The sequence below is a fragment of the Scophthalmus maximus genome, chromosome 16 (assembly GCF_022379125.1).
Source record: "Scophthalmus maximus strain ysfricsl-2021 chromosome 16, ASM2237912v1, whole genome shotgun sequence".
In the NCBI taxonomy this organism is placed as follows: Eukaryota; Metazoa; Chordata; class Actinopteri; order Pleuronectiformes; family Scophthalmidae; genus Scophthalmus; species Scophthalmus maximus.
Window position 1 is genome coordinate 16,851,274 of NC_061530.1, and position 22,868 is coordinate 16,874,141.

The window sequence follows — 22,868 nt, forward strand, 5'->3', positions numbered from 1 at the left end:
CTATAGTCTGGTTGCATTATTGAATTCTATACGTATGCCAAGAAGTAGTAGATTTATATATCATATATAGATATATAGATATATAGATATATATCTATATATATATATGTGTGTATGAATGCACCAAATATGTAACTTATTAAAAACAAAGAATGCCACTTGCATCACACACGCTCACCCAGGCTGCAGTAAACACCTTCTCCTCGTCTGTTGTGCGTTCTTCAAAATCTGCATCTGTGGTTAAACTCCTTTATCTATTTGCCTTTCACGGAATATCAGTCCTGTCGCCTGGTTTGATTAAAAATGATAGACAGACAACAACAAACATTGAGCGAGGCTTGGCGGGGGGGGGGGTTAATATATTTGTCCATCACTCCCCATCATCTCTGTGATATCGTATCCGGAGGACTGATGAGATCGGAGCCCAGACGACAATCTCCAACTATGTTCTGCCGCTGAAATAAACATTCCTTCTGTGGATTTCGGCCTTGTCCGTGTCTTTTGTCCATACACACTGTCAAAGCGGGTTGAATGTATGTTTTAGCATCAAGGTCCTAGTCGATCGACGCAATGAACTTAACTCCACTCACAAATTGCTTCTTACATTCTCATGTATGTCAATAGGTAGAACATCAGAACCACATCGCAGAAATTCATCACATCGCCGGATAAACAGAATTGGATTTGGACCATTTTTTACCAACTGAAACAAAAAACTGCATTCTAAACGTTCTGCATGACACCGTGTCAGGCAGAAAGGACTGTCACACATCACATCTACATCCCACTGCCAGAGACTGATGAGATGAGATGAGATGAGATGAGATTCAACTTTATTGTCTATAAATATAAGTATAAGTGTATTCTACAGATTATAATATACAGATTAAGGTGCAGTGAACATGCTATGCTAGGTAACAGATAATATACAGAATATACAGAATGTGGACAAATGTACAGGTCGATAACTTATTGAGGTGATATGAACATACTATACAGATTTAGTTGCAGTGGACAATAATACAGGTGGATGAGAGATGTGTGTGTGTGTGTGTGACCAGGAGGAGTGGTGGGGGGATGATGGGTGTGAGGAGATATGCAGGGGCAGGGGGGTCAGCGGGGGGGCAGAGACAGCTCTGGGGAAAAAGCTGTTCTTCAGTCTGCTGGTTCTGTTCCGAAGGCTTCTGTAGCGCCTACCGGAGGGATAAAAACTAAACTATACAAAACGTAAAAGAAAAAAAAAGGGGGGTTGACCGTCTGGATTTGCCCCGCCTCCTTCCACTGTGAGCTTTTACTTCTGGACAGCACAGGGAGGACAGAGAAGTACACACTTGTCTCAGACTTTGGGTTCTCACTGGTCCTGATCTGATGCTGCTGGTTGGCTTCTTTTCCCTGCTCCTCCTCGCAGGTAAGGTTTCCTCTCGTGGTCCCTGTTGCTGTCGTTATACTCGACAATCCTCAGGCCTCCTCAGTGTGAGCCGCTTTCATCGTAGGTTCTTTCTGCCGGGTAACAGTCCTGAATTGTTGAGGAATGCTGCCTTCGCCGAGTGCCACTTGAAGAGACGGAGGCAGAAGTCTCAAGAGACAAATATTTCAAAATCGGGATGAATGAATTCAAAGATATCTGGAAGGTAGTAGAAGTGAATAGGATATGTTTTTTTTTTTCAGTTATTGACTCATACACGCTCAGTCAGTGTTTTATGAACATCTGGCTAAATTAAGTCTACTTCAACATACCTGCAATAACTCCGTCCTTCATGAAGGTTCTAATCTCCAGCTGTTGTTGCCACAGATTCAGAGAGGTGTTGCTTTAAATGTGTGATCATTTCGGGGGAGTTTGAGGTGTTATTACTGTACGCCAGCTGTTTCTAACACTGAGGCTGGTGCAGAAATGGTAGGAAAAAAATATCGGCAACAGCTGCAGTGATGTTTCAATGCCACACAACTGGATAATAAAAAAAAAGGGAAAACGTCCACTTAGAAGCCACAACTGAATAAATGATGTTTTTTTAGAGGGTGGGAGTTAGAGTGCTCCTCCTGGTCGTGATTTCTTCAACATGAACTAAGCGTGTCATGGGCGTCGGAAGCAAGAGAAATGATAATGTGGGAGTGGATCAAGCCATTTCCTGTGTTCTGGTGCCTTTTAATTAAGTTCAACAGAGGCCAGCCAGTCGAACGCTGTGCAGTGTGGATGAAGCTCCCTCCAGCACTCCAGAAATTTATTTTATAGCCCAAAATAATCACCTGCCATGGTCCCCCCCCCGCAAAAAAAAAATCGACACAACAGCATCTTATATTTACATGATGCCTTTAAAAGCATCAGGCGAAAACAAATTATGAAAAATTCATCAACATGCCACGCTTCTACAGTGACAGTATGTGAGCACACAGCTGCCTGTGGAAGTGGGGGCGGGACGCGTTCAACGGGTCCGACGCCCACGGGTCTCGTAGGGTGGAGCGGAGGGAGCCCAACCGGAGAGCCCATTAACACAGAGATGACTGATTTAAATGTTGTAGTGGTCGAGTAGATCAACTGATCCTCCATCTTCCAAGTGTCCATCTACCTCATCGTGGCTTCATGTCACCACAAACGCCGCGTATTACTGCAAATATTTACGTGTTGGATTAATATCACGTCAAAACTCACGTCACCAAGTCATAAGGATTCTTAGTCTGGGACCAAATAAGGTGAGACAAAAATGATTGTATTTACTTATTTTAAAAAAGAGACCGCGCACATTTATAATTTTTCTGTTGGCTAAAAAATTTGCATTACATTTATCAGGATGCAGAGCAATTATAAAAAGATAGGAGAATACTATAGTTAGTAATAAAGAAAACATCATACAGGATACTTTTATGTTATATCATTTAAAGTATGTTGTGTTATTATGATCTGTTTATGATCTATTATGATCTAGGTGGTGGAGCTAATCGGATGGTTGGTGGATTGTCCTGATTCGCTCCTGAGAGCCTTCACATTCCCACTGGGAAAATTAATGTATGAATAATAGAGAAGTGCTGTATTTATGTATGTATGTGTGTGTGTGTGTAAATGGGCGAATGTGACGTGTAAGTGGTTGTTAAGACTAGAAAAGTGCCTCATAAACGCAGTCCATTTACACAATGATGGACATGCAAACCAGTGAGGTGTAGTGGGGTGTAACATTGACAGAGATATTGTACGAAATAGGATAAACAGATCAATGAAGAAAACATAATCCTGAAAAGCAAAGTACACAGACACAGATATTAAAACGCAAATAGAACATTTAACACCTGACAGTTAATTCGCCGGCACAATAAAAGCCAGTGACATGAGACTATCAATAGTAACTGAGGTAGTTTCACGTGGACCAAATAACGACCAACGCGCACAAGGGGACCCTGTGGGGGGTACTGCGGGGCCAAACTCAGGTGATCACTGTGTCATTTCCAGGTTAAACTCCCCTTTTTTCCTCATGCTGAACAAATACGTCTTGTTGTTTTCACTGCAGATGGGGCCACCTCCGAGGGGAACTGCACTTATCAGGATATTTTAAACCACTTACACTTTAAAGATGATTACAGCCCCTTCTACATGTCCCGGCCTGTCAAAGACCACAAGTCGGCCACGGTGGTGAACCTGGATTTGCGCATCTATGCCATTCTACAGGTGGTGAGTGTCACCAAAAAAGACTCACATTGTATTTGGTGGAAAGTTAAAGTGGCACGAGGCCGTTGAGATATGAACTTCACAGACATTTCTTTTTTTCTCACAGAAAGAGAAGGAGCAGATATTTGTTCCCTACGTCTGGATCACCATGGTGAGTTTTTCTCCAGAGGAAGCACTCATATATACACTGAACAAAATTATAAACGCAACACTTTTGTTTTTGCCCCCATTTTTCATGAGCTGAACTCAAAGATTTAAGACTTTTTCTATGTACACAAAAGGCTTATTTCTCTCAAATATTGTTCACAAATCTGTCTAAATCTGTGTTAGTGAGCATGTGATAATCCATCCACCTCACAGGGTTTGGCATATCAAGATGCTGATTAGACAGCATGATTATTGCACCGGTGGCCTTTCATTGTGGCCAGCCTAAGGCCCACCTGTGCAATAATCATGCTGGCTTATCAGCATCTTCATATGGCACCCCTGTGAGGTGGATGGATTATCACATGCTCACTAACACAGATTTAGACAGATTTGTGAACAATATTTGAGAGAAATAAGCCTGTTGTGTACATGGAAAAAGTCTTAGATCTTTGAGTTCAGCTCATGAAAAATGGGGGCAAAAACAAAAGTGTTGCGTTTATAATTTTGTTCAGTGTATATATTTTTAGTTTGGATGCAGCGCTCCTCTTGTTTTCCTCTGCAGTGGTGGAAAAATGACTACACCAGTTGGGATCCTGAAGAATTTTGCGGCATAGAGTTTATGTCCATCCCTACGGGCCTCATGTGGAAGCCCGATGTCACTGTTGTAGAGATGTAAGTGTTGATCCGCACACATGGTGCATGTTATCGCTTATTAATTTAGGTTTCTCCCTTTTAAAAGAAAAGTGTTATTTCTTCTTTTTAAGTGAAGCTTTAAATTGTGTTTAGGGAGTTTTTCCTGTCAGGTTCTATTATTGAAAGGAGCGGTGAATGGGGTAGTACTTCCAGACATAAGTGTACAAAAGTATTCCATATTGACAGATCATTGCATATCTTCACTTATGTTGCATAACGGATTATACAATGTAAGTGTGTGTGTGTGTGTGCGTGTTCTCACACAGGACAGAGAGGGACAAGGTTGCTCCCAGTCCTTATCTCACTATTACACATAGAGGTAACATCGAAATCACCAACGACCAGGTACTGACCAGCACCTGCAGGATGCAAGTTTACAAATTCCCCTTCGACATTCAGAGCTGCCACCTCACCTTCAAGTCCTTCATTCACACCGGTGAGCCTGTAGCCTGCTGCGTGGTTATGTTTCTGTCTTTTTTTGCTTTCACTATCTTTCTTTATGAACCCCGACAAATGTTTCTCCTCCTCCTCCTCGTCCTCCTCCTCCTCCCACACAAGACAAGGAAATCAAGCTCCTGCCCTACTTAGATTCCTCAAACGCCACGAAGGACTCTTCCGAGGTGATGCGGATCCAGTCCGAGTGGCTGTTCATCAACATGGCAGTCACCAGCAAAACGGCCGACTTATATGGCTTCAACCAGAGCCTGGTCGTTTATACTGTAAGTGCATCTGAGTGCAGACAAACACCGGTGGAAATGGTCTCTCTCTGTGTGTCCAAAGTACAGTGAGGACATGAACTCACCGGAGCTGAAAGATCTCCATTTGTGGGTCTTGCCAGTATTGCACTATCATACGGACAATTGGAAATGTAAAAACCAGGGAGCAGATAAATGATTAAACCAGTGCAAGGCCAAAATATACAAAAAACGAATAGTTGCAAAATGATGATATAGATCAAAGTGATAGATGATGTCAGGAATCACAGAAAGTGGGACTTCAATGGGAAGAACACACACAGATAGAACTACCACACCACCACCAAACCAATTGCGAAAGGGGAACCCAGTGTCCAGCAAAGAGGCGGGTGTTTCCGTCGGAGCAGACCAGAGTGCACGTCTATGGTGGGAATCCAGATTTTAAAGTGTGGCTGACGGAGGTGACTGGTCATGACCGACTGAGCCTGGTGAGCAAAGTTCGACCGACTGAACTGTGAACACATCTCGACAGATCAACATGAAGAGGAGGTCGGCGCTCTACATCGTCAACTTCATCCTCCCCATCCTCTTCCTACTGTGTCTGGACTTGGCCTCCTTCTTGGTGTCGGACAGCGGGGGCGAGAAGCTGGGCTTCAAGGTCACTGTGCTGCTCGCCGTCACCGTGATGCAGCTAATCCTGAATGAAATTCTGCCTTCCTCGTCCAACAGGATCCCACTCATAGGTAAAGAAGCTCAGAATCGGGCCTTTATTGGACTCTAGGTGCACGTACACTGACTCAATGAGTAATAATTCGCCTGCGTTAATGTCGTGGGCCTTCTCCCTTCAGCCGTCTACTGCATCGGGGTGTTTACTCTGATGATGCTCAGCCTCCTGGAGACGGTTCTGGTGATGCATCTGATCGGGAAAGACTCTGCCCCCCGAGACAAGGAGACGGAAAAAGACAGAAACCGTGAGGGCAAACGAGGCAAAGACGCTTTTTAAGTTTTATTTCCTTGTTCACCTTTAGTTACTTTTCAACAGAACTTTAATTTGAATGCAGACTAACTACGTTTTTGTCTCTGATGCATCTCTTCAGAGTTCAACAAACTGATCCACTTGACATGTTACCGTGATGTGTTTCCTGGTGAGAGTCCAACAGAAGTTCTGCCCGTGGCCAAAAAGGTCAGAGTGAAGTTGCACTCCTTAAAATCTTAAAGTTTAAAGGACCAGTTAATGGTTCCCGCTCGCCCTCACACAGATTTGGAAGCAGATTATATGAATAAGTATAGACTATTTTTTTTTTTTTTTTGATAAGTGGCCATGTTTATGTGGACTAACACCACAAGTTTGTTAGTTCCATGATTGTAAGGTACAAGGATCTGTATGGCTAGATACCTTTAAGATTACAAGTGACACAAAAATGTGACTGTCAAATGCAGCAGGGACGTCAGAGTAATGTAATCACTAACCACAGTCTATTGAACTGCTCCTCAGGATAGCACCAGTCGACTGAGGGAGGAGTCCACTGTCTCCGACGAGCTGAGGGAGGTGATGAAGACACTGACTCTGCTCCTCGACAGCAGGAAGGAGGAACAAGCGCCCGGCTACTGGACCGGAGTGGCTCAGAAAATCAACAAGGCTTTCAGCATTTTCTATGTCACAGCTGCTTCTTTGTTTTTACTCTTTATGGTTATCAAATGGAATTACGATGGAAATTAACAATAGTGCAAAATTAAGGAAAACATTCTGCATGTACGAGTCATAGTTTCTGGTTTAGCTTTAACGCATTAAAGGGCAAAAGTGTCATTAGTAATGAATCCTCCAGTGGTATTGCAATTATACACATCTGTTGTTTCACATTGTGGTTCATGTCAAACATATTATTGGAATATTCAAATACACTAATATGCCATCAAGTGGTACCTTGTTATGTATTTGCTATGTAATGAACGCAGTCCTTAAGGAACAAGTGTCCTTGAAATGTAGCATGCAAGTGTAAAGAAAAAAATTATATAATTCACATTAAAGTTTTATTTTAAAGTGAGATTAAAAGAAGATTTTTGATTTTTAAAGCAGGTGTCGGTTCTGTTTAAATACAGTGGAAGAATCAATGCACAGAGAAATTTATTTTTTATTTGTGTTTACTTCTGCCTCTCCAACGATCTTTTCAGTTTCCAATCTTTGATCTAAACATTACTCTACTTCCGATTGTTGGATTGATTTCATCTTGCTATAATAAATGTCCTGTTTTATCACTGGTGTTGTTTTATAGAATTATCTACACACATACATTCATATCCAATTTGTAATTTGTACCTTTTTTTAAACTTATGACTGCAGACATGAAGACAAATGTGTTTTAAGAGATGTTATTCATGCCGTTTCGAATGAGATGGGGAAAAAATGACGATGCTAACCAACAAACGCTGTCTTCAAACAAATGCAGTTGACTTAATGTTGAGCATTCGAATACTACTACGCTAATGTCAGTCTTGTCAAGTGGTTCAGTCAGCTACACGACAGTTACACCTTCCAGTTTGTGGGTGTAAATATTTCTAACCACAAGGTAAGAAGTAAAGTGCCGACCTGTCGTGATTTAGTTGCATGATAAAACTCCACATAATAAACATATTATAATTAGGCTAAGTCTAAATGGCATGTAAACAGGAAGTGCAGCCATTTTGGGGGCCATTATGCTTCCAGTTCTCAAACGGCCTCATATATGACGACAGACACAAATGTCTTGATTCATCCTGCATCATCACAACTGTTCGGTTACATGTAGTCCTTCAGTAGTGTTTGCATGTTTTACAACACATTCAGTGTATTTAGACTATGACACTATGACACGAGTAAAAAAAACCCAGGGATGGTCATTCAGTCGGCCCCGCCCCCTTCCAGTGTGAGCACCGAGACGACAGAGAGGAACAATTCCTTTTACTCACCTCCCACACACTCGGGGTTGTCGCTGCTCCTGAATCCATGCTGCTCGTCGGCTTCTTGTCCCTGCTCGTCCTCGCAGGTAAGTCTGCGGCAAATCAAGACCCATGTGGACGCCGTTTCTGGAAAAGAGATGTTGATGTTGAATGTCTAAATGCTTCCTGTGGTGAGTGCCACCAAGAGGAGGCAGAAATCTATCAGAGACAAATATCTTGAAATCTGGATGAATAACTTGAAAACAAGGTGCATGAAGAAGTCCATTGAGCAATTTGTCATCATCGTTAGTTTATATACACTTAAAGTTATTTATTTTTGAAAGTTCTATATATACATCCTTTATTTGGATTCCTTTCGTGGGGCTGTTCTCCGCAAGACGAAAATTCTGGAGCTCAGTTTGCATTTGTATCATGAGAGAGGAAATAAAATGGGATAACCCCTCGTCGGGTGGCTTTACCTAAGAAGAATTGCCTGATTGTGGAAATGTGTTTTTAACTAAGTTATTTTCTCATCACAGGTTTTGTCGGGTTTCATTTATATCTGCTCAGATGTATTTTTCCCCCAGTCGTGTCAGTATAATGCAATGCAACTACAAATGAAAGGGCAAACTTCTGAGCTAATGCCATTTTCAGACGTTCTGCTAAGTGCTGCTGGTTATGATTTCAGCAACATGAATTTGGTGGTGTACAGTACATTAAAGCAGGCGGAGAACCTATTAAGACTGAGAGGTCTGCACACATGAAAATGTTTTAGTGGTCAAGTCATCCATCCATCCATCCCTTTCATAATGGCTTCATGTTTCCACAAACACTGCATATTTATTACAAATATTTATGTGTTGGATTAATAATTAATGACGGAAAACTGAGACCAATAGTCTTCAGTCACGCTAACGGGTCTGTTAAAGCTGCACTTACAGTATGCCCACAAGAGTTAAATGCTGAGGTCATCGCGCGAACGTGCCGATGTTTAGCAGTCTCCATGTTCACCAGCTTAGTGTAGCTGCTGGTTACCGTGTGCTCATCAGCACCAGATGAAGTGATATTTCACTCAGAAAACCACAAACCTCACGGTGGCACTACAGAAAAAAGTCACCAAGTCCTAAGTCATTCTTTGTCTGGGAACCAATATCCAACAAAACCTATATCGTTTATTTATTATGAAAAGGAACCGGGCACATTTAATAGCACTGCTGTAAATGTGTCTGAGTTAGACAAAAGGCTAATCCTGAAAAAAAGAGCGTAACAGTTATCAGCATGCAGGGCAGTTATAAAAAAGATGATCATTTTATGAACATGATGAATTCCGATGCACTGGATGCATGTATTGATTTGTTAATAGAGCTGTAAATGCATCCTGAGGTAAATTATGTATATATATATATATATAAAACAAGTTATTAAGAGAACGCACTTTCATCTGATGTACAGATGTAACTCCTTTTCCTCACGGTGAATCTGTCTTGTTGTTTCCGCTGCAGGTGGGGCGACCTGTGAGGCGAACTGCAGCTATCAAGATGTTCTGAATCACTTGAAGCTGACCAAAGACATCAACCTGTTCCACATGATCCGGCCTGTTAGAGACCCCCGATCCACCACAGAGGTTCACCTGAGTTTGCTGCTCTACGCCATTCTTGAGGTGGTAAGTGGCTGCTTGGAATGATGAATTATAAACTATTCATTTCTACGTTTAAGTGGGTCACATTGGTCCCCTTTGTTTTCTGTTTGTCTGTATCTGGTGGAAAGTTAAGGCAAGGAGCAAATAGCCCCGGTAAGCCTGGATGTTTCTCTAGGTGTGGTGAGGAGTTTAGAGCGTTCAAAGTATAAGGTCCCAGTTCTTCCTGCTTCGTATGAACTTTTAGAAGTTTTCACACATATTTTGTTTTTCTCACAGAAAGAGAAGGACCAGAAATTTGTACCTTACGTCTGGATCACCATGGTGAGTTCTCGCACCTTTTCACGAATTTCCAACCCTCTCGCAAACTCACGCACAACTCCTCTGGTTTTCCTCTGCAGTGGTGGAAGAACGATCACATTGGTTGGAATCCTGATGAATTTTGTGGGATCCAGTCTGTGTCCATCCCCAATGAACTACTGTGGAAGCCCGATCTCACCATTGAGGAGATGTGAGTTTTAATGAATGGTCACACAGCAACTGCAGGTCATTGTGTCACTGTTCAGAAAGACATGAACCTTCATCGAGGCCAATCGAGATCAAACTAATTTACAGGATTCATCTCTTAAAAAGCCTGTTGTGATGACAACAGTAGTTAGTGTCGCATTAGATAGTATTTACTCAATGTTCTTCTAAAATGCTGTTTTTTCGCCCTTGTTTTCAGTCAGGCGGAATGAGGGGGTATTAGGGCCATATTGATTTTTCAATAATATTCATAATATTACAAGAATCGAGTTGTCATTTAATGAGAAAAATCTCATAATATTTAAAACAATAAAATCATAATTAAATGAGAAAAAAAGGCATAATATTGCAAGAAAAAGGGGGAAAAAATTAACAGCCAATTCATCCTCCACAAAAGAGGAAATTTCTTCCAAGTCCCTGTGGTTCTTTCTTTGGAATAGACACAGTTTCTTGCACAATCTTTTTAAATTCCTGATAATTATGACAATGTAATGTACCAAATGATTCGTAATATTTCGTTATTTGTGAAACCTTCACTTGAGTATAACTTAAGATGCTCCACATTCCTCATTTTAACATAGGCGCCAAGCTGATCTTCTGATATTCCCTATTACTTTAAATTCTTATAATATTATGACTTTACTACTGTTAAATTATGACCATATTATTGTAGCATTTTTGTTTATTGAATATCCTCAGTGTTGAACCAGACTTACTGCAGTTACACTTAACACTTTGTTAGGTCCTGTCATGTGTGTGTGTGTGTTCTCAAACAGGACGGAGATTGACAAGGCCCCTCCTAGTCCTTATCTCACCATTACAAGTGAGGGTAACGTCACGCTTATGAACGACCAGGTACTGACCAGCACCTGCAGGATGCAAATTTACAAATTCCCCTTCGACACTCAGAGCTGCAACCTCACCATCAAGTCCTTCATTCACTCTGGTGAGCCTGTAGCCTGCTGCGTTTAAAACTTTTCAGTGCTTTTTACTTTTCAAATTTACCGTCACATGTTGACCATACACCAATCGGATACCAAACATCTTCCTTTGTTTACCTGACAAGAAACCTCAATTTTATTTTACACTTCCCTCCCACTCGAGACAACGAAATCAAGCTCCTCCAGTACTCCAACTCTTCGGAGGCCACGGAGGACTCTCGCGGGGTGATGCGGATCCAGTCCGAGTGGCTGTTCATCAACATGACAGTGACCAGCATAACTGTCAACTACTATAGCTTTAACCAGACGTTCGTCATTTACACTGTAAGTGCTTCTGAAAGTTGCCTGGTTGTTAGACATACATTCACTGCATAACTTTCCGCCAACGTACTGCCATCTGGCAATTGAATGAATCATCTCTCCTCTCCCCTGTGCACCATGCACACAGACGAGCAAACCTGTAACACCGGAGTTTATTCTTTGTCAAACGAATACGTCAACCGACTGAACTGTGAACACATCTCGACAGATCAACATGAAGAGGAGGTCGGCGCTCTACATCGTCAACTTCATCCTCCCCATCCTCTTCCTACTGTGTCTGGACTTGGCCTCCTTCTTGGTGTCGGACAGCGGGGGCGAGAAGCTGGGCTTCAAGGTCACTGTGCTGCTCGCCGTCACCGTGATGCAGCTAATCCTGAATGAAATTCTGCCTTCCTCGTCCAACAGGATCCCACTCATAGGTAAAGAAGCTCAGAATCGGGCCTTTATTGGACTCTAGGTGCACGTACACTGACTCAATGAGTAATAATTCGCCTGCGTTAATGTCGTGGGCCTTCTCCCTTCAGCCGTCTACTGCATCGGAGTGTTTACTCTGATGATGCTCAGCCTCCTGGAGACGGTTCTGGTGATGCATCTGATCGGGAAAGACTCTGCCCCCCGAGACAAGGAGACGGAAAAAGACAGAAACCGTGAGGACAAACGAGGCAAAGACGCCGTGCGCAGCTGTGACGGACGTGAGATTCACTACAATAAATATGGAAAACTGTATATGAAAGATAAAGTCAGACATTTAGTCAACTTTTGAAGCAGCCCAGTTACTCTTATAGTTTTTTAATTGTATTTCTTTGTTCACCTCTAGTTACTTTTTAATTTGAATACGTACTAACCACGTTTTGATCTCTGATGCATCTTCTCAGAGTTCAACAAACTGTTTCACTCGAAATGTAGCCCTGAGACGTCTCCCGGGAAAAGTCCAACAGAACTTCTGCCGGTGGCCAAAGAGGTAAGAGTGAAGTTGCTTGTAAAGGTGGATGGATGAGGCCTCTGCAGGACACAATTACTTGGCAATTATCGATTACAGTACTTGTATTAGGGCGAAGGTTGAAAAAAATCTGTATGGCTGGACACCTTCAAGAATCCAAAAATGTGATTGTCAAACGCAGCAGGGACGTCAGAATAATGTAAAAACTAACCACAGTCTATTGAACTGCTCTTCAGGATAGCCCCAGTCGACTGATGGAGGAGTCCAATGTCTCCGACGAGTTGAGGGAGGTGATGAAGACACTGACTCTGCTCCTCGACAGCAGGAAGGAGGAAGAAGCGCCCGGCTACTGGACAGGAGTGGCTCAGAAAATCAACAAGGCTTTCTGCATCGTCTATGTCACAGCTGCTACTCTGTTTTTACTCTTTATGTTTATTAACTGGACTGATGATCAAAATGAATAAGAGCGCAAATTCACAAAAAACATTCTGCCTGTTTCAGTGTCTGGTTCGGTTTTGGTTGCTCAGGTAGTAATTCATCATTAAGTGGTATTGTGATTACATACATCTGTGGTTGACAACAAACACGCTTGTCATATTGAAATATTCGAATACACTAATATGCCATCAAGTGGTTACCTATTATATCTTTGCTATGTGATAAACACAGTCCTTAAGGAATCAACACAACTGTTCTTCAAATGAAGCATGCAATTGTAAGGAAAAATGTAGTTTGCCCTAAATAAATATATCTTCACTATGCCATATGGACATTGTTTATTGTAATTCCCATTTAAGTATTATTTTAAAGGGCCCATATTGTGGAAAGACATATTTTCATGTCTTTTATAGCAGGCGTAGTTGTTATGTAAACACTGCGAAAGTATAAAAGCAATCAATCCATGAAGAAGCCTGTAAATGAGTCAGGACTTTCACAACTTTGATGTCTCACAACCAAACCGTCATATTTTTTATCAGATCTCTGTAAAGGGCTCTAATTGGTGTTTTCTTCGACCTCTCCAAAGATCATTTAAGCTTTTAGTTATCCTTCTTACGATTGTTGGATAACTTTTAGCTTGCTGTTTTTACGTTCTTCTGTTTTATCAATTGTGTTGTTTCATGAGTTGCTAATTCATTTTATTCATGTTACATTCAATTTTATTTTGAATCAGTTTTTGGGTCGCCTCAGCAAAGTAGTGTGATTTTAAGTCGGGCTTTTATTTTGAAGGGCAGAACGGAAGAAATGAGCGGATGCGCGGTAGTGTTTGACGGCGATTAATAAAAGTTGTGGTCCGTCTTGGTTCACGCTTGACATTCTGCAGTCGCCGTATTGTCATTTTGTGTAGATGATACAACAGTAAGCGCTCGGTTACAGTGCACTACTGTAAATGCCGTTTGTATGTTCTGTACATTTACAAATAATGGTTAAAAATATATATATTTCCTTCTTCCTGTGTGTGTTCTCCTCCGGGGCTGCAGGGGGCGCTGTTCGCTCCCACGACCCAGCGCTGTCGTTCAATCAGTGACGTGGATTTCCATTGAGGCAAAAAAAAAGAGACTCTCCAGCATTTCCCCCTAACTTTGTTCAATTCTACACGTTTGACGACTCCGCTTCTTCCCGTCGCCTGTCTCCCGCCGAGCCCCCGGTTGTGTCGCAGCGTTAGCCGCAGGTGAGCAGCGCGTGTTGAACGTTGCCCCGGTCAACGTTTCCCCGGCGGTGTTGAAGTTAACCGTGCTGCGTCCGTCCTGTCAGTCAGTGTCTCCGGCTCCTCTCCCTCTCCAGACTGCCACGATGAGCAAGAGCAGCAGCAGCAGCAGCAGCAGCAGCAAAGTGTTGCACCTGAAGGATAAAGTCAGCGGCAACGAGGCGGACCTGGCCCTGTGCAACCTCACCGAGGTGCCGGTCCGAGAGCTGGTGAGTGTCCGTGTCTCCTGCTGCTGCCTGCAGGGAGGAGAGGGGATGAAACTGCACCCAGACACTGTTCAATGTGTCTAATGTGTTGCATCAAACGTGGCTCGCACTGTTGTAGGTGAAGCTGATCACGTTTTTGTTTTTAAAAAAAAATATAACGCATATTACACAAAAGCAACTGAGTACATTTACTCCAATACTTTGAGCACACATGTGCAGTACTTGTACTCTGTGCTACTTCACACTTGTGCACTACATTTTGGGTGGAAATAATATTGCATGTCTCTCTCCACTACATCCATCTGACAGCTGTGGGTTGCCAGTTATTTGATTCAACATACAAAACACGTGATCATCTTGTGTAACATGGTGCATGATGATACATCAAAGGCCTTGCATGTGTTGTCATGACAACTTTTTTTTTTTTTTTTTTCAGTTATTGTGGCTGTCAGGTTATTGAAGTTGTGCAGTATAACTTGTGCTGCGACAAAAACTTTCAGGAGTCCGGAAGAGTATGAGGACCAGGCAGGAAATAAAGAAAAAAGTTAAAATGTTGAGGAAAAACAAAAATGTTGACATTAAATTTGGAACTAAATGGGATGAAGTTTTTTTAATTCCATTTTGAGGATAAATTCTACTCCTGGTCCATTAATCGTCAATATATTTGCATTTTGCACATTAACAGCTATTCCAGTTTGCATGAATACGGCTGCCGTTTCCAAACTCGTGTGTTTTCTCTTCCTGTCCAGACACAGACGATCTATAAACAGATCCTGAAGAACAATTTCACCAGTTCATCTACGCAAGACATTTTGTTAAAGGAGTCATAAGCAATAACATTAGTTATTTGATAATATATTCTGAAAAAGTTTCTTGAAATTTCAAGTTCATCTCAACATTCTCTCTGTTGGATCTTTTTTTACAAGATAATTGACCTGTGTGCACAAAATATAATCTTGTCCTCTTAAACTTGAAAGTAAAAAAATAAATAGTTCCGGAACGTCATCATTCAACACTCATTCAGCAAAATCAGTACTTTATAGTTCATGTACTCAAAGTGAATTTTACTATTAGGAAGTACTTTGGCTTGAGTGCAATTACGAAAGCACTACTTTTATTTGTAACAGAGTATTCTTACTTTGTGGTGGTGCTGCCTCTTTAACTGAAGTAAAGAATTAGAGTAATTACAGGCTTGTATTTAACCGACTCGTGTCATATTTTATCCTCACAGGCTTTATTTCCCAAAGCAACTGTTGTTGACTTGTCTTGCAACAACATCACCTCCATCCCCGTAAGTATGAACACGACCACGCTGAACCCTTTTTACCTTCATTATTTTGTAACTCCTCATATTTATCTCTGGACCTAACCCTAAACCTGGGAAACACTACTTTTACCTTTATTTCATTTTTCAATCTTTAAGACGTTTTCATTGAAATTCCACATTTTAAAGAAGTAAGGTTTAGTATGTATTGTTCATATTTTGGGGGATTAATACATACATACATACTTCAGCAAAGTGTGTGAACTACTGCATCTCCCAACTGTTGCTAAAACAAACAGAGAACTGACATTCTTTTCTCTCTTATCTCGGTTTTTCTCTCGTGCAGCCAGAGTTCTGCAGCCTGATCCACCTCGTCAAGGTGGATCTGAGTAAAAACCAGCTGACCTGTCTGCCAGACGACCTGGGGAACCTGGTCAACCTCCAGCATCTGGATCTGTACAACAACAAGTTGACTGTGCTGCCTGTCAGCTTCTCTCAGCTCAGGGTATGTGCAGTGTTTTCTCATGCTAGATTCGTTTGTGTAGCACGCATGTAGCTACACACACGCATGTAGCATTTAAACTTTTACATTTCAGTGCAGCTGTAGTCAAACATCATATCCTCACTCTAACACTGTGTGAAGTGGCTTCTCTGGCTTTATTTGGATGCCTGACCAGTTTATTCCACTTTGTTTGGACTCCAGAGTCTGAAGTGGTTGGATCTGAAGGACAATCCTCTGGAGCCCGACCTGGCCAAGGCAGCAGGAGACTGTCTGGATGAGAAGCAGTGCAAACAGTGCGCCACCAAGGTGAGAGAGATCAATCAGACAGTTTCACACATTAGCTTATAAATGCCAGTATCCAAAACTTTGTTATTTTTTCTTTTTGTCAGGTTCTGCATCACATGAGAGCCATTCAGGACGACGTCGATCGTGCTCGGGAGAAACGCCTTCTGAAGGAAAAAGGTGAGAATTTTTTTTCATTCTGAGCTTTGAACTAATTCTAGACCAGCTGACAAATTGCAGTTGATCGATAGTTTCATATCAATCAACACAAATCAACTGCCTCCTATCAATAAATATTGATTACATTTCTCTGGTCAATGTGTATTTTTTAATTTATGGCAGGAAACGATAAGAGTAAAAAAAAAATGTCTTCATCTCCCCCCAATCAGAGCTGGGGAGGAAGAAGGAGGTGAAGCAGAGGGAGCGGGAGGCCAGGGAGAAGGAGGCTCGCAAACGAGAGAAGGCGGAGGAGAAGGAGAAGAGGAGGAAAGAATACAATGCTCAGAGGGCGGCCTTAGCTGCAAAGGAACAACAGAAGAAGAAGAACGAGGAGAAGAAGAAGAAGAACGGACAGGCAGCAGGTAGGTCTGAATGATGGGAGATCTAAAATGTGTTTTTGAAGATGTCTGCCGTGTTTCACTCCTGACAGGACAAGTCCATGATGGGCCATCATTGGGTTTTCTTAGTGAAGTTGATTTGTTGTTAGTCTGCCAAAATAACGAGAGATTGTTTTTATTGTATTTTAGGAATGGTTCTAATGTCTAATGTCCTCTCAGCAGATAAAAAGGTCGTTGTGGAATCGGCACCGAAACCTCGGCGTTCTCTCGTCGGCCTGTTGTTCAAACTCCTCCTGCTGCTGCTGTTGGGACTAGCCGGTGTCGCCGCCTCCTGCCGGCTGACCGAACTGCAGAGGGAAGCCGTGTGCGTGCCGATCAACGCCGCCTTGGACGACGGCCTATCCTGGGCCAGAGAGCAGGAGGGTGTGGTCCGACAGCTGGTGCAAAACCTGTCAACTACTGCCAAGGAGTTTCTTGAATCCACACAAACGTCTAAGAACTAAATAACTGCGTCCTTCAAAACTCAGACTTGCAGGTTTTCCCACTCTCACCTGTGAATCCTGGGATTCTTTTCCTTTTTTTTTTTTTTTTAATATGCTGAAATCGTGATTGTCATTAAAGATGGGCAACCCTGCTTCCCCTCACCGTGTTTGTTGGAGGTGAAGCGTCTGTACAGATAGACCAAAGGGGATGTGTAAAAAATCATCTTAAATTCCTATGGAATTGTCGTTGCGCTCGTGTCCTCTTTGTACGACAGCGTGTTTTTAAAAAGTCAGGTGGCCCCGTCTGTGCTGCGCTGGACTGTGGAGCCACATGTCGACCGCCAGCCGGAGTTGTGCATCAGCCAACCAGCGTCAGAATGAGCATGTGCAGTGAAGGCTCACTCGTCCCTGCCCTCAACTGTCCCGTCTTTATAGTCTCACATCAGTTAAAGCAGCTAATTTCACAGCTAATACAAATCGTCTGACACACAAAAACCAGAGCGCAACTGATACACCAGACGATTTTTAAGCTTATTGGGCAAAACTGCAGAACACAAATACCAAAGATTGGTGAGGTAAATTAGAAACAGCGTTGGCGTTTGTCCATCAGAGAGCAACATGCTTGGTAATTACAACACTTTATTAACCAAATTTAAGTGAAACCTCCAGAAATTCTTTTGTGTTTTTGCTGACGTTAGATTGACATTTCACTACTTTTGCATGAAAATTTACTTTAAAGATTAACTGGTTGTCAAATATAGATCAACTCATCATTTAAACCCTATTTTGTTCAAGAAACAAAAAAAATCCGCTCATATATTATCAAATATTTTTTTTGAACACGAACACTGATGTCTGTATTGATCCTAAAGGTCTGGTATCAGCCAGGCTCTGAATGACTCCTCATGCATTTGATTTCCTTGTTGCCAGAAATCCTTTCTAGGTCACAAATAACGATTTTGCTTCAGACTTTTCAATGTGTTTTTCTCTCACTTCCCTACTGTCACTGGTTTCCAGTCATATCCACACAGTCCGAGTGGTTTGGTCCATTAAACCAAACACTACGCTTTCAATAATAAACAATAATGGAGGTTTTGACCAAAATCCCCAGAGACTTGATGTTCACTGTGGAGGGAAGAATTGATATTTTTTTTCTCAAAACCAGTGGCTGCATAGAAGTATGGAAAAATACAGACAATAACACAGCAAAGTAAAATAAACTTGATTTGTGATTTGGCTCTAACTTCACAGGATGAAGATATTGAACTAGAGGTCCAAAGTTTGAAATGCCTTTTTCTTCCTTTTGATTTGTCATCTAACGGCTGATTTTTTAAATGAAATGAAATGTATTTGCTTCCTTGGCTGCACTGGTTGTTGTACAGCTTTGTCGATGCTCAAACGTCATCGGCGTCATTAAATGGCTTTGCACTGCAAGAAATATTGTGATTTTTTTTTGTGGCTGAAGAATTAATTGAAGTGAATACACCTCAGCAAATGGAAAATTCTTTCGACTAGTTTGGACTTGGAATCTAAAGTGAATGAATCAACAACTATTATAAATGTGTAATCAGAAGAAATATTGACCCCGGGATAAATTTAGTAGAAGATCTTTAAAAAAATGTGCACTGTTTAACTAATGTGTATTTCTTTTACTAGTGTCAATACCTGATTTTGGTACAAATACCAAATTGTACTTTTTTGATACCTCACATTAAATAAGCCAAAATTTGTCCTAGTTCCCAGTTCGACAATGTTGGCCTTAAAGCCGAGGCTACTAAATGGAGATTCCTGTAACTCCTACACACAAACAGATCCCAGGAGGTTGCAAACTAATTATGGGTACTATCCCAGTAAGAGCTCATCTAACGACTGAAATACGAGACTGTGAACGGTGAATTTGACCCAGAGAGCTGCCTGTAGAAGTTAGCAGCAACCACAGTCACCATAAGTCTGATGAAACTTCAAATCTAGCAAATTTATATCAATCTATAAAATAACCTAAATTTGTTATTGAGCTTTCACGTTAAAATGAACGCCAATTAATATTTCTCTCACTTGACCTGATTTGCTTTGTCCATAACTTACTCACGACTTTTTTGGCTTCAACAAGCAGAATTATTTTCCTCCCTTCCACATATTGGGGTCATGTGGTGCAACATAAAAGCCGTTGGATCAATAAAGCTCATGCAGCTGTAGCTTTTCCGGTTTTCAACGAGAATATTATGAGAAATGCGACAGACTAATGCTGCAATTAGGAGAAATACGAGAAACATTTCTGCTATAATTTTCATGAGCTGGGCATCTTTCCTTCATGATTTGTTTTTTAATTCAGGGTCAATTTCCTGGCAACATTTATCCTCTTAATTTTGGCACAAGCCCAAAATGTACACAGAATTAGTCTAGAGTAATACAAAACCAAATGTATTTATTCATGGGGATCTTAAAATGGTTTACAAACAGAACCAAGATGCTTTTAAATCTGTTGGAAGACAGAGCAATGTTTAACACTCACATCAAAGTTACTGCTTACGTGTCTGCATAGCTTTGGCCACAAAACTCCAGGGAGAGCTGAAGAGGTAGAATATATATTATATATATATATAATATATATATATATATTCTAAAGTCCCAGCACCTAAAAACTGTATTAATATTACGTGATACTCAGTAACCTCTTACCTCTGCAAGGACAGAATGAACACGTATTTTGGTACTACAAAAAAGAGCCGAGTCTAAATCTCACACCAGTTTTCAGCCTGGTTTCTTTCACCTGTGCAGAAACATCTGCTTCACAGCAGGAAGTCTTTGGGACGTGACGGTGCAGCGTCACTGTGAAGCCTGTTCCCGTCGGTTGCCGCGGGCCTGTCTGTAGTCCCTCTCCTTCGCGAGGGGGGCGTCGCCCAGCATCCTCGTCCGCGCGCACTCGTCCACCGCCATCTCGAGGGTCACCTCTTTGAACACCTTGCACACCGACGCCTGCAACACGATGCCAGAGTGACGTTAGATCCACTTCACACACAGAAACGGTCACATTGTCACAGGCTTCTCACGCGGCGATGATCTCGTTACCTCGTGGAAGTGGAGTTTCTTGAACATGCCGATGCTGATCTCGTTGTCCAGCCCGATTTTCGCTTGAAACTTTTTGACCCCGAGTTTGGAGACACCTGGTGGAGGACAACACACAGATCTCAGACATGTTTTACCCCACATTGCTGATGATGGCATGTCTCTTTTTTAGTCTGCTGGAGGATTTCTGGTGGAAATTCAGTTTGTGTTTCTGCCTCTTCTCTCTGCCACCGTGTCAAGTTTTACACAAATTGATTGATTGTTTTGCTTTGCCTTAACCAATCAGTGATCGTTTCAGTTGACACAGGAGCTGCAGGAATGATCATTGGGAGCGGTTAACTCTTCCTGACATTTAAAAACATAACAAGAGAGATTGTCTTTATTGTATTTTATAGTAAGATAGTTATTTTTTTGGTTCTAGAACAATGTTGGTTTCCCCAGCTAGGGACAAAGAGCAAATGATCAGGATATCTGCTGTAAGCAACATGTTTTTGTGGTTAATCTGCAGTCTAATAAGCATTAAAAAAAAATTCCTGACACACTGTATAAGTTGCTCACCGTAGCACATCATCATGCGCGTCACCTCCTTCCCGATGCCCCTCCCTCTGTGACTGGGCTCTGGTAAAAACAAGAAACTTCATCAGTATCAGGGGAATTCATAATAGAAGATATAATAGAGTCACAATAGAAACATACATGTAAATATTGATCTATGTGGGAATTTGTTAACATGTTAAAAACCACAGCACATTTCAGATTTTTGATAAACACATCAGGCTTCACCTGCAATCATGACTTCCAGCTCCGCCAAGGATGGGTCTGTGGGGTCAGTCAGGAAGATGTTGACGTCTCCCACCATGCATTGCTCCTCCTCTACACTGGGGTCCGCCCATCGCTGCTTGTCCAGGATGATGAATGTGCACTCTGGCAAAAAGGAAACACAACAAAACTAAATTGAATAAAAATGCTTTTTCTTTGAGTAAACAAATCTGACAGATGATGGTACAAGTTTCAAATGCCACAGGGTTTTTTCTCCCCCCTCTTCTTCTTAGATGGTTTCATTTAAATATTTCAGGAGGTTGGTAACCACTGCTGAAGAGTAATTATTCGGTCTGTAATGATGTTATTAATGTTGCGGTCAGACGACACCTCACTGTCAGTATCTTCCCTCCAGCTCCTCTGCATGTCGTACTCCTGCTCCAGGGTCAGTGGCTCTGAAGCCGTCAGCTGCTGCAGCTCAGGAGACTTCATCCACTCATGGTACCTGATCAGTGGGAAAAAAAGGTGGATAAGAGACTGTGACTGGAGCTTTCCTCAGGATAAAATGAATCCTTTATTAAGATGATAATGACACTGAAGTTGGATTCTGATTCATAGCTTCTGATTCACCAGTTCAAGAGAAACATAATGGATGATCGTTACACCTCTTAAGTCTTGTTTCAGATTTGTGAAAGTACAAATGTTGATCAAAGTCTACATCACACAACACTTCGGTTAGACCCCTTAAATGTAGCAGCGGGTTTACTGTCATGTATTGAATTAAATGTGTGCTTAGCAAAATTTCCTTAATTGACAAGAAGTGTTAAGATAAATGGATATGGATAAAAAAACTGAAAATGTACCAAACACCAAATTAACGACTAAACAAAATTTTAAAAGAACTGTATTATATATATATACACACACACACAAATATATACATATATATATATATATATATATATATGAAAGTCTTATAATAAAAGCCAAATTTCAACCTTTATAGGTTCATTCAGACTCTGTGATGAAAAGAAAACATCAGCAGTAGAATAAACTGAGTGGATGAATAACGATCACACACACTGAGCAGCTGTGTGTGTGTGTGTGTGTGTGTTTGTGTGTGTTACCTGGGCACGTGGTTCTCATTGTAAGGAACCAGCACGACCGCGTGTCCCTCCAGTAACGTGTTCTCATTAATCTTCATGTCGCCTGAACAACATGTAACTATAACAATCGTGAACCTCTTCACTTGACTCTGCAGCTTCACGTTGACGTCGCCCTCTCACTTCCTCATTCACACTCGCTGCTTCCAACTGCAGCTGCACTCACCGACGCGAAGGCGGAAGTCGCCCCCTGCTGGACAAACCGAAGCCGGCGCTACGAAGACGTACAAATAACATGTTTTAATAGAAAATAATAATAATTACATCTTTATCTATAATTTTATAGAAGCATTAAAATTAAACTGGGGGGTTGATTTTCTGTGCCAATAGTTTTTCCCCTCCCAATTGTTATAAACACAATTTATTGATGCTTTGTTCAAACACAAATAACGTAGATTTAGTTTTTTTCCCCT

General features: G+C 41.6%; 4 protein-coding genes across 6 annotated transcripts; 3 read left to right on the top strand and 1 right to left on the bottom strand.

Moving 5' to 3' along the window:
- The first annotated feature begins 1,151 nt into the window (after window positions 1-1,151).
- LOC118287605 (5-hydroxytryptamine receptor 3A-like) lies at window positions 1,152-7,446 on the top strand. Of its 2 annotated transcripts, none has more exons than XM_035612961.2 (10): window positions 1,152-1,408; window positions 3,498-3,658; window positions 3,762-3,806; window positions 4,365-4,474; window positions 4,762-4,931; window positions 5,054-5,214; window positions 5,723-5,933; window positions 6,039-6,176; window positions 6,288-6,373; window positions 6,686-7,446. In XM_035612961.2, the coding sequence occupies exons 1-10, from the start codon at window positions 1,369-1,371 to the stop codon at window positions 6,908-6,910; spliced, it is 1,347 nt and encodes a 448-aa protein (XP_035468854.1). In that variant the 5' UTR covers window positions 1,152-1,368; the 3' UTR covers window positions 6,911-7,446. The 2 variants fall into 2 exon arrangements, with proteins under 2 accessions (XP_035468854.1, XP_035468855.1); XM_035612962.2 differs by having other exon boundaries at window positions 6,039-6,161.
- A 696-nt stretch (window positions 7,447-8,142) lies between these two features.
- Window positions 8,143-14,089, top strand: LOC118287604 (5-hydroxytryptamine receptor 3A-like). The gene is made up of 11 exons (XM_035612960.2): window positions 8,143-8,213; window positions 9,609-9,769; window positions 10,022-10,066; window positions 10,144-10,253; window positions 11,044-11,213; window positions 11,372-11,532; window positions 11,738-11,948; window positions 12,054-12,221; window positions 12,405-12,490; window positions 12,706-13,825; window positions 13,948-14,089. The coding sequence occupies exons 1-10, from the start codon at window positions 8,174-8,176 to the stop codon at window positions 12,931-12,933; spliced, it is 1,380 nt and encodes a 459-aa protein (XP_035468853.1). The 5' UTR covers window positions 8,143-8,173; the 3' UTR covers window positions 12,934-13,825; window positions 13,948-14,089.
- lrrc59 (leucine rich repeat containing 59) lies at window positions 13,980-18,905 on the top strand. 2 transcript variants are annotated; one of them, XM_035612967.2, is made up of 8 exons: window positions 13,980-14,138; window positions 14,252-14,383; window positions 15,612-15,671; window positions 15,991-16,149; window positions 16,348-16,452; window positions 16,536-16,608; window positions 16,818-17,009; window positions 17,208-18,905. In XM_035612967.2, exons 2-8 carry the CDS (start codon window positions 14,261-14,263, stop codon window positions 17,486-17,488), a joined length of 993 nt encoding a protein of 330 aa, XP_035468860.2. In that variant the 5' UTR covers window positions 13,980-14,138; window positions 14,252-14,260; the 3' UTR covers window positions 17,489-18,905. The 2 variants fall into 2 exon arrangements, with proteins under 2 accessions (XP_035468860.2, XP_035468859.2); XM_035612966.2 differs by having other exon boundaries at window positions 13,981-14,138; window positions 17,205-18,905.
- A 967-nt stretch (window positions 18,906-19,872) lies between these two features.
- nat9 (N-acetyltransferase 9 (GCN5-related, putative)) lies at window positions 19,873-22,592 on the bottom strand. The gene is made up of 6 exons (XM_035612968.2): window positions 22,420-22,592; window positions 21,688-21,797; window positions 21,317-21,457; window positions 21,092-21,151; window positions 20,537-20,631; window positions 19,873-20,443 (listed from the first exon to the last, which is right to left on the bottom strand). Exons 1-6 carry the CDS (start codon window positions 22,494-22,496, stop codon window positions 20,294-20,296), a joined length of 633 nt encoding a protein of 210 aa, XP_035468861.1. The 5' UTR covers window positions 22,497-22,592; the 3' UTR covers window positions 19,873-20,293.
- Between the last annotated feature and the right edge of the window lie 276 nt (window positions 22,593-22,868).

What these genes read in the sequence shown, in the direction of transcription:
- LOC118287604 (XM_035612960.2), top strand. Translation starts at nt 8,174, where the DNA reads ATGCTGCTCGTCGGCTTCTTGTCCCTGCTCGTCCTCGCAG. An exon ending in TCTACGCCATTCTTGAGGTG is followed by an intron (nt 9,770 to 10,021) that starts GTAAGTGGCTGC and finishes TTTTTCTCACAG; the next exon opens with AAAGAGAAGGACCAGAAATT. An exon ending in CTTACGTCTGGATCACCATG is followed by an intron (nt 10,067 to 10,143) that starts GTGAGTTCTCGC and finishes TTTCCTCTGCAG; the next exon opens with TGGTGGAAGAACGATCACAT.
- nat9 (XM_035612968.2), bottom strand. Translation starts at nt 22,496, where the DNA reads ATGAAGATTAATGAGAACACGTTACTGGAGGGACACGCGGTCGTGCTG. An exon ending in GCTGGAAGTCATGATTGCAG is followed by an intron (nt 21,152 to 21,316) that starts GTGAAGCCTGAT and finishes TGTTTTTACCAG; the next exon opens with AGCCCAGTCACAGAGGGAGG. An exon ending in AGAAACTCCACTTCCACGAG is followed by an intron (nt 20,444 to 20,536) that starts GTAACGAGATCA and finishes ATCGTGTTGCAG; the next exon opens with GCGTCGGTGTGCAAGGTGTT.
- lrrc59 (XM_035612966.2), top strand. Translation starts at nt 14,261, where the DNA reads ATGAGCAAGAGCAGCAGCAGCAGCAGCAGCAGCAGCAAAGTGTTGCAC. An exon ending in AGGTGCCGGTCCGAGAGCTG is followed by an intron (nt 14,384 to 15,611) that starts GTGAGTGTCCGT and finishes TTATCCTCACAG; the next exon opens with GCTTTATTTCCCAAAGCAAC. An exon ending in GAAGAACGGACAGGCAGCAG is followed by an intron (nt 17,010 to 17,204) that starts GTAGGTCTGAAT and finishes ATGTCCTCTCAG; the next exon opens with CAGATAAAAAGGTCGTTGTG.
- LOC118287605 (XM_035612961.2), top strand. Translation starts at nt 1,369, where the DNA reads ATGCTGCTGGTTGGCTTCTTTTCCCTGCTCCTCCTCGCAG. An exon ending in TCTATGCCATTCTACAGGTG is followed by an intron (nt 3,659 to 3,761) that starts GTGAGTGTCACC and finishes TTTTTCTCACAG; the next exon opens with AAAGAGAAGGAGCAGATATT. An exon ending in GATGTCACTGTTGTAGAGAT is followed by an intron (nt 4,475 to 4,761) that starts GTAAGTGTTGAT and finishes GTTCTCACACAG; the next exon opens with GACAGAGAGGGACAAGGTTG.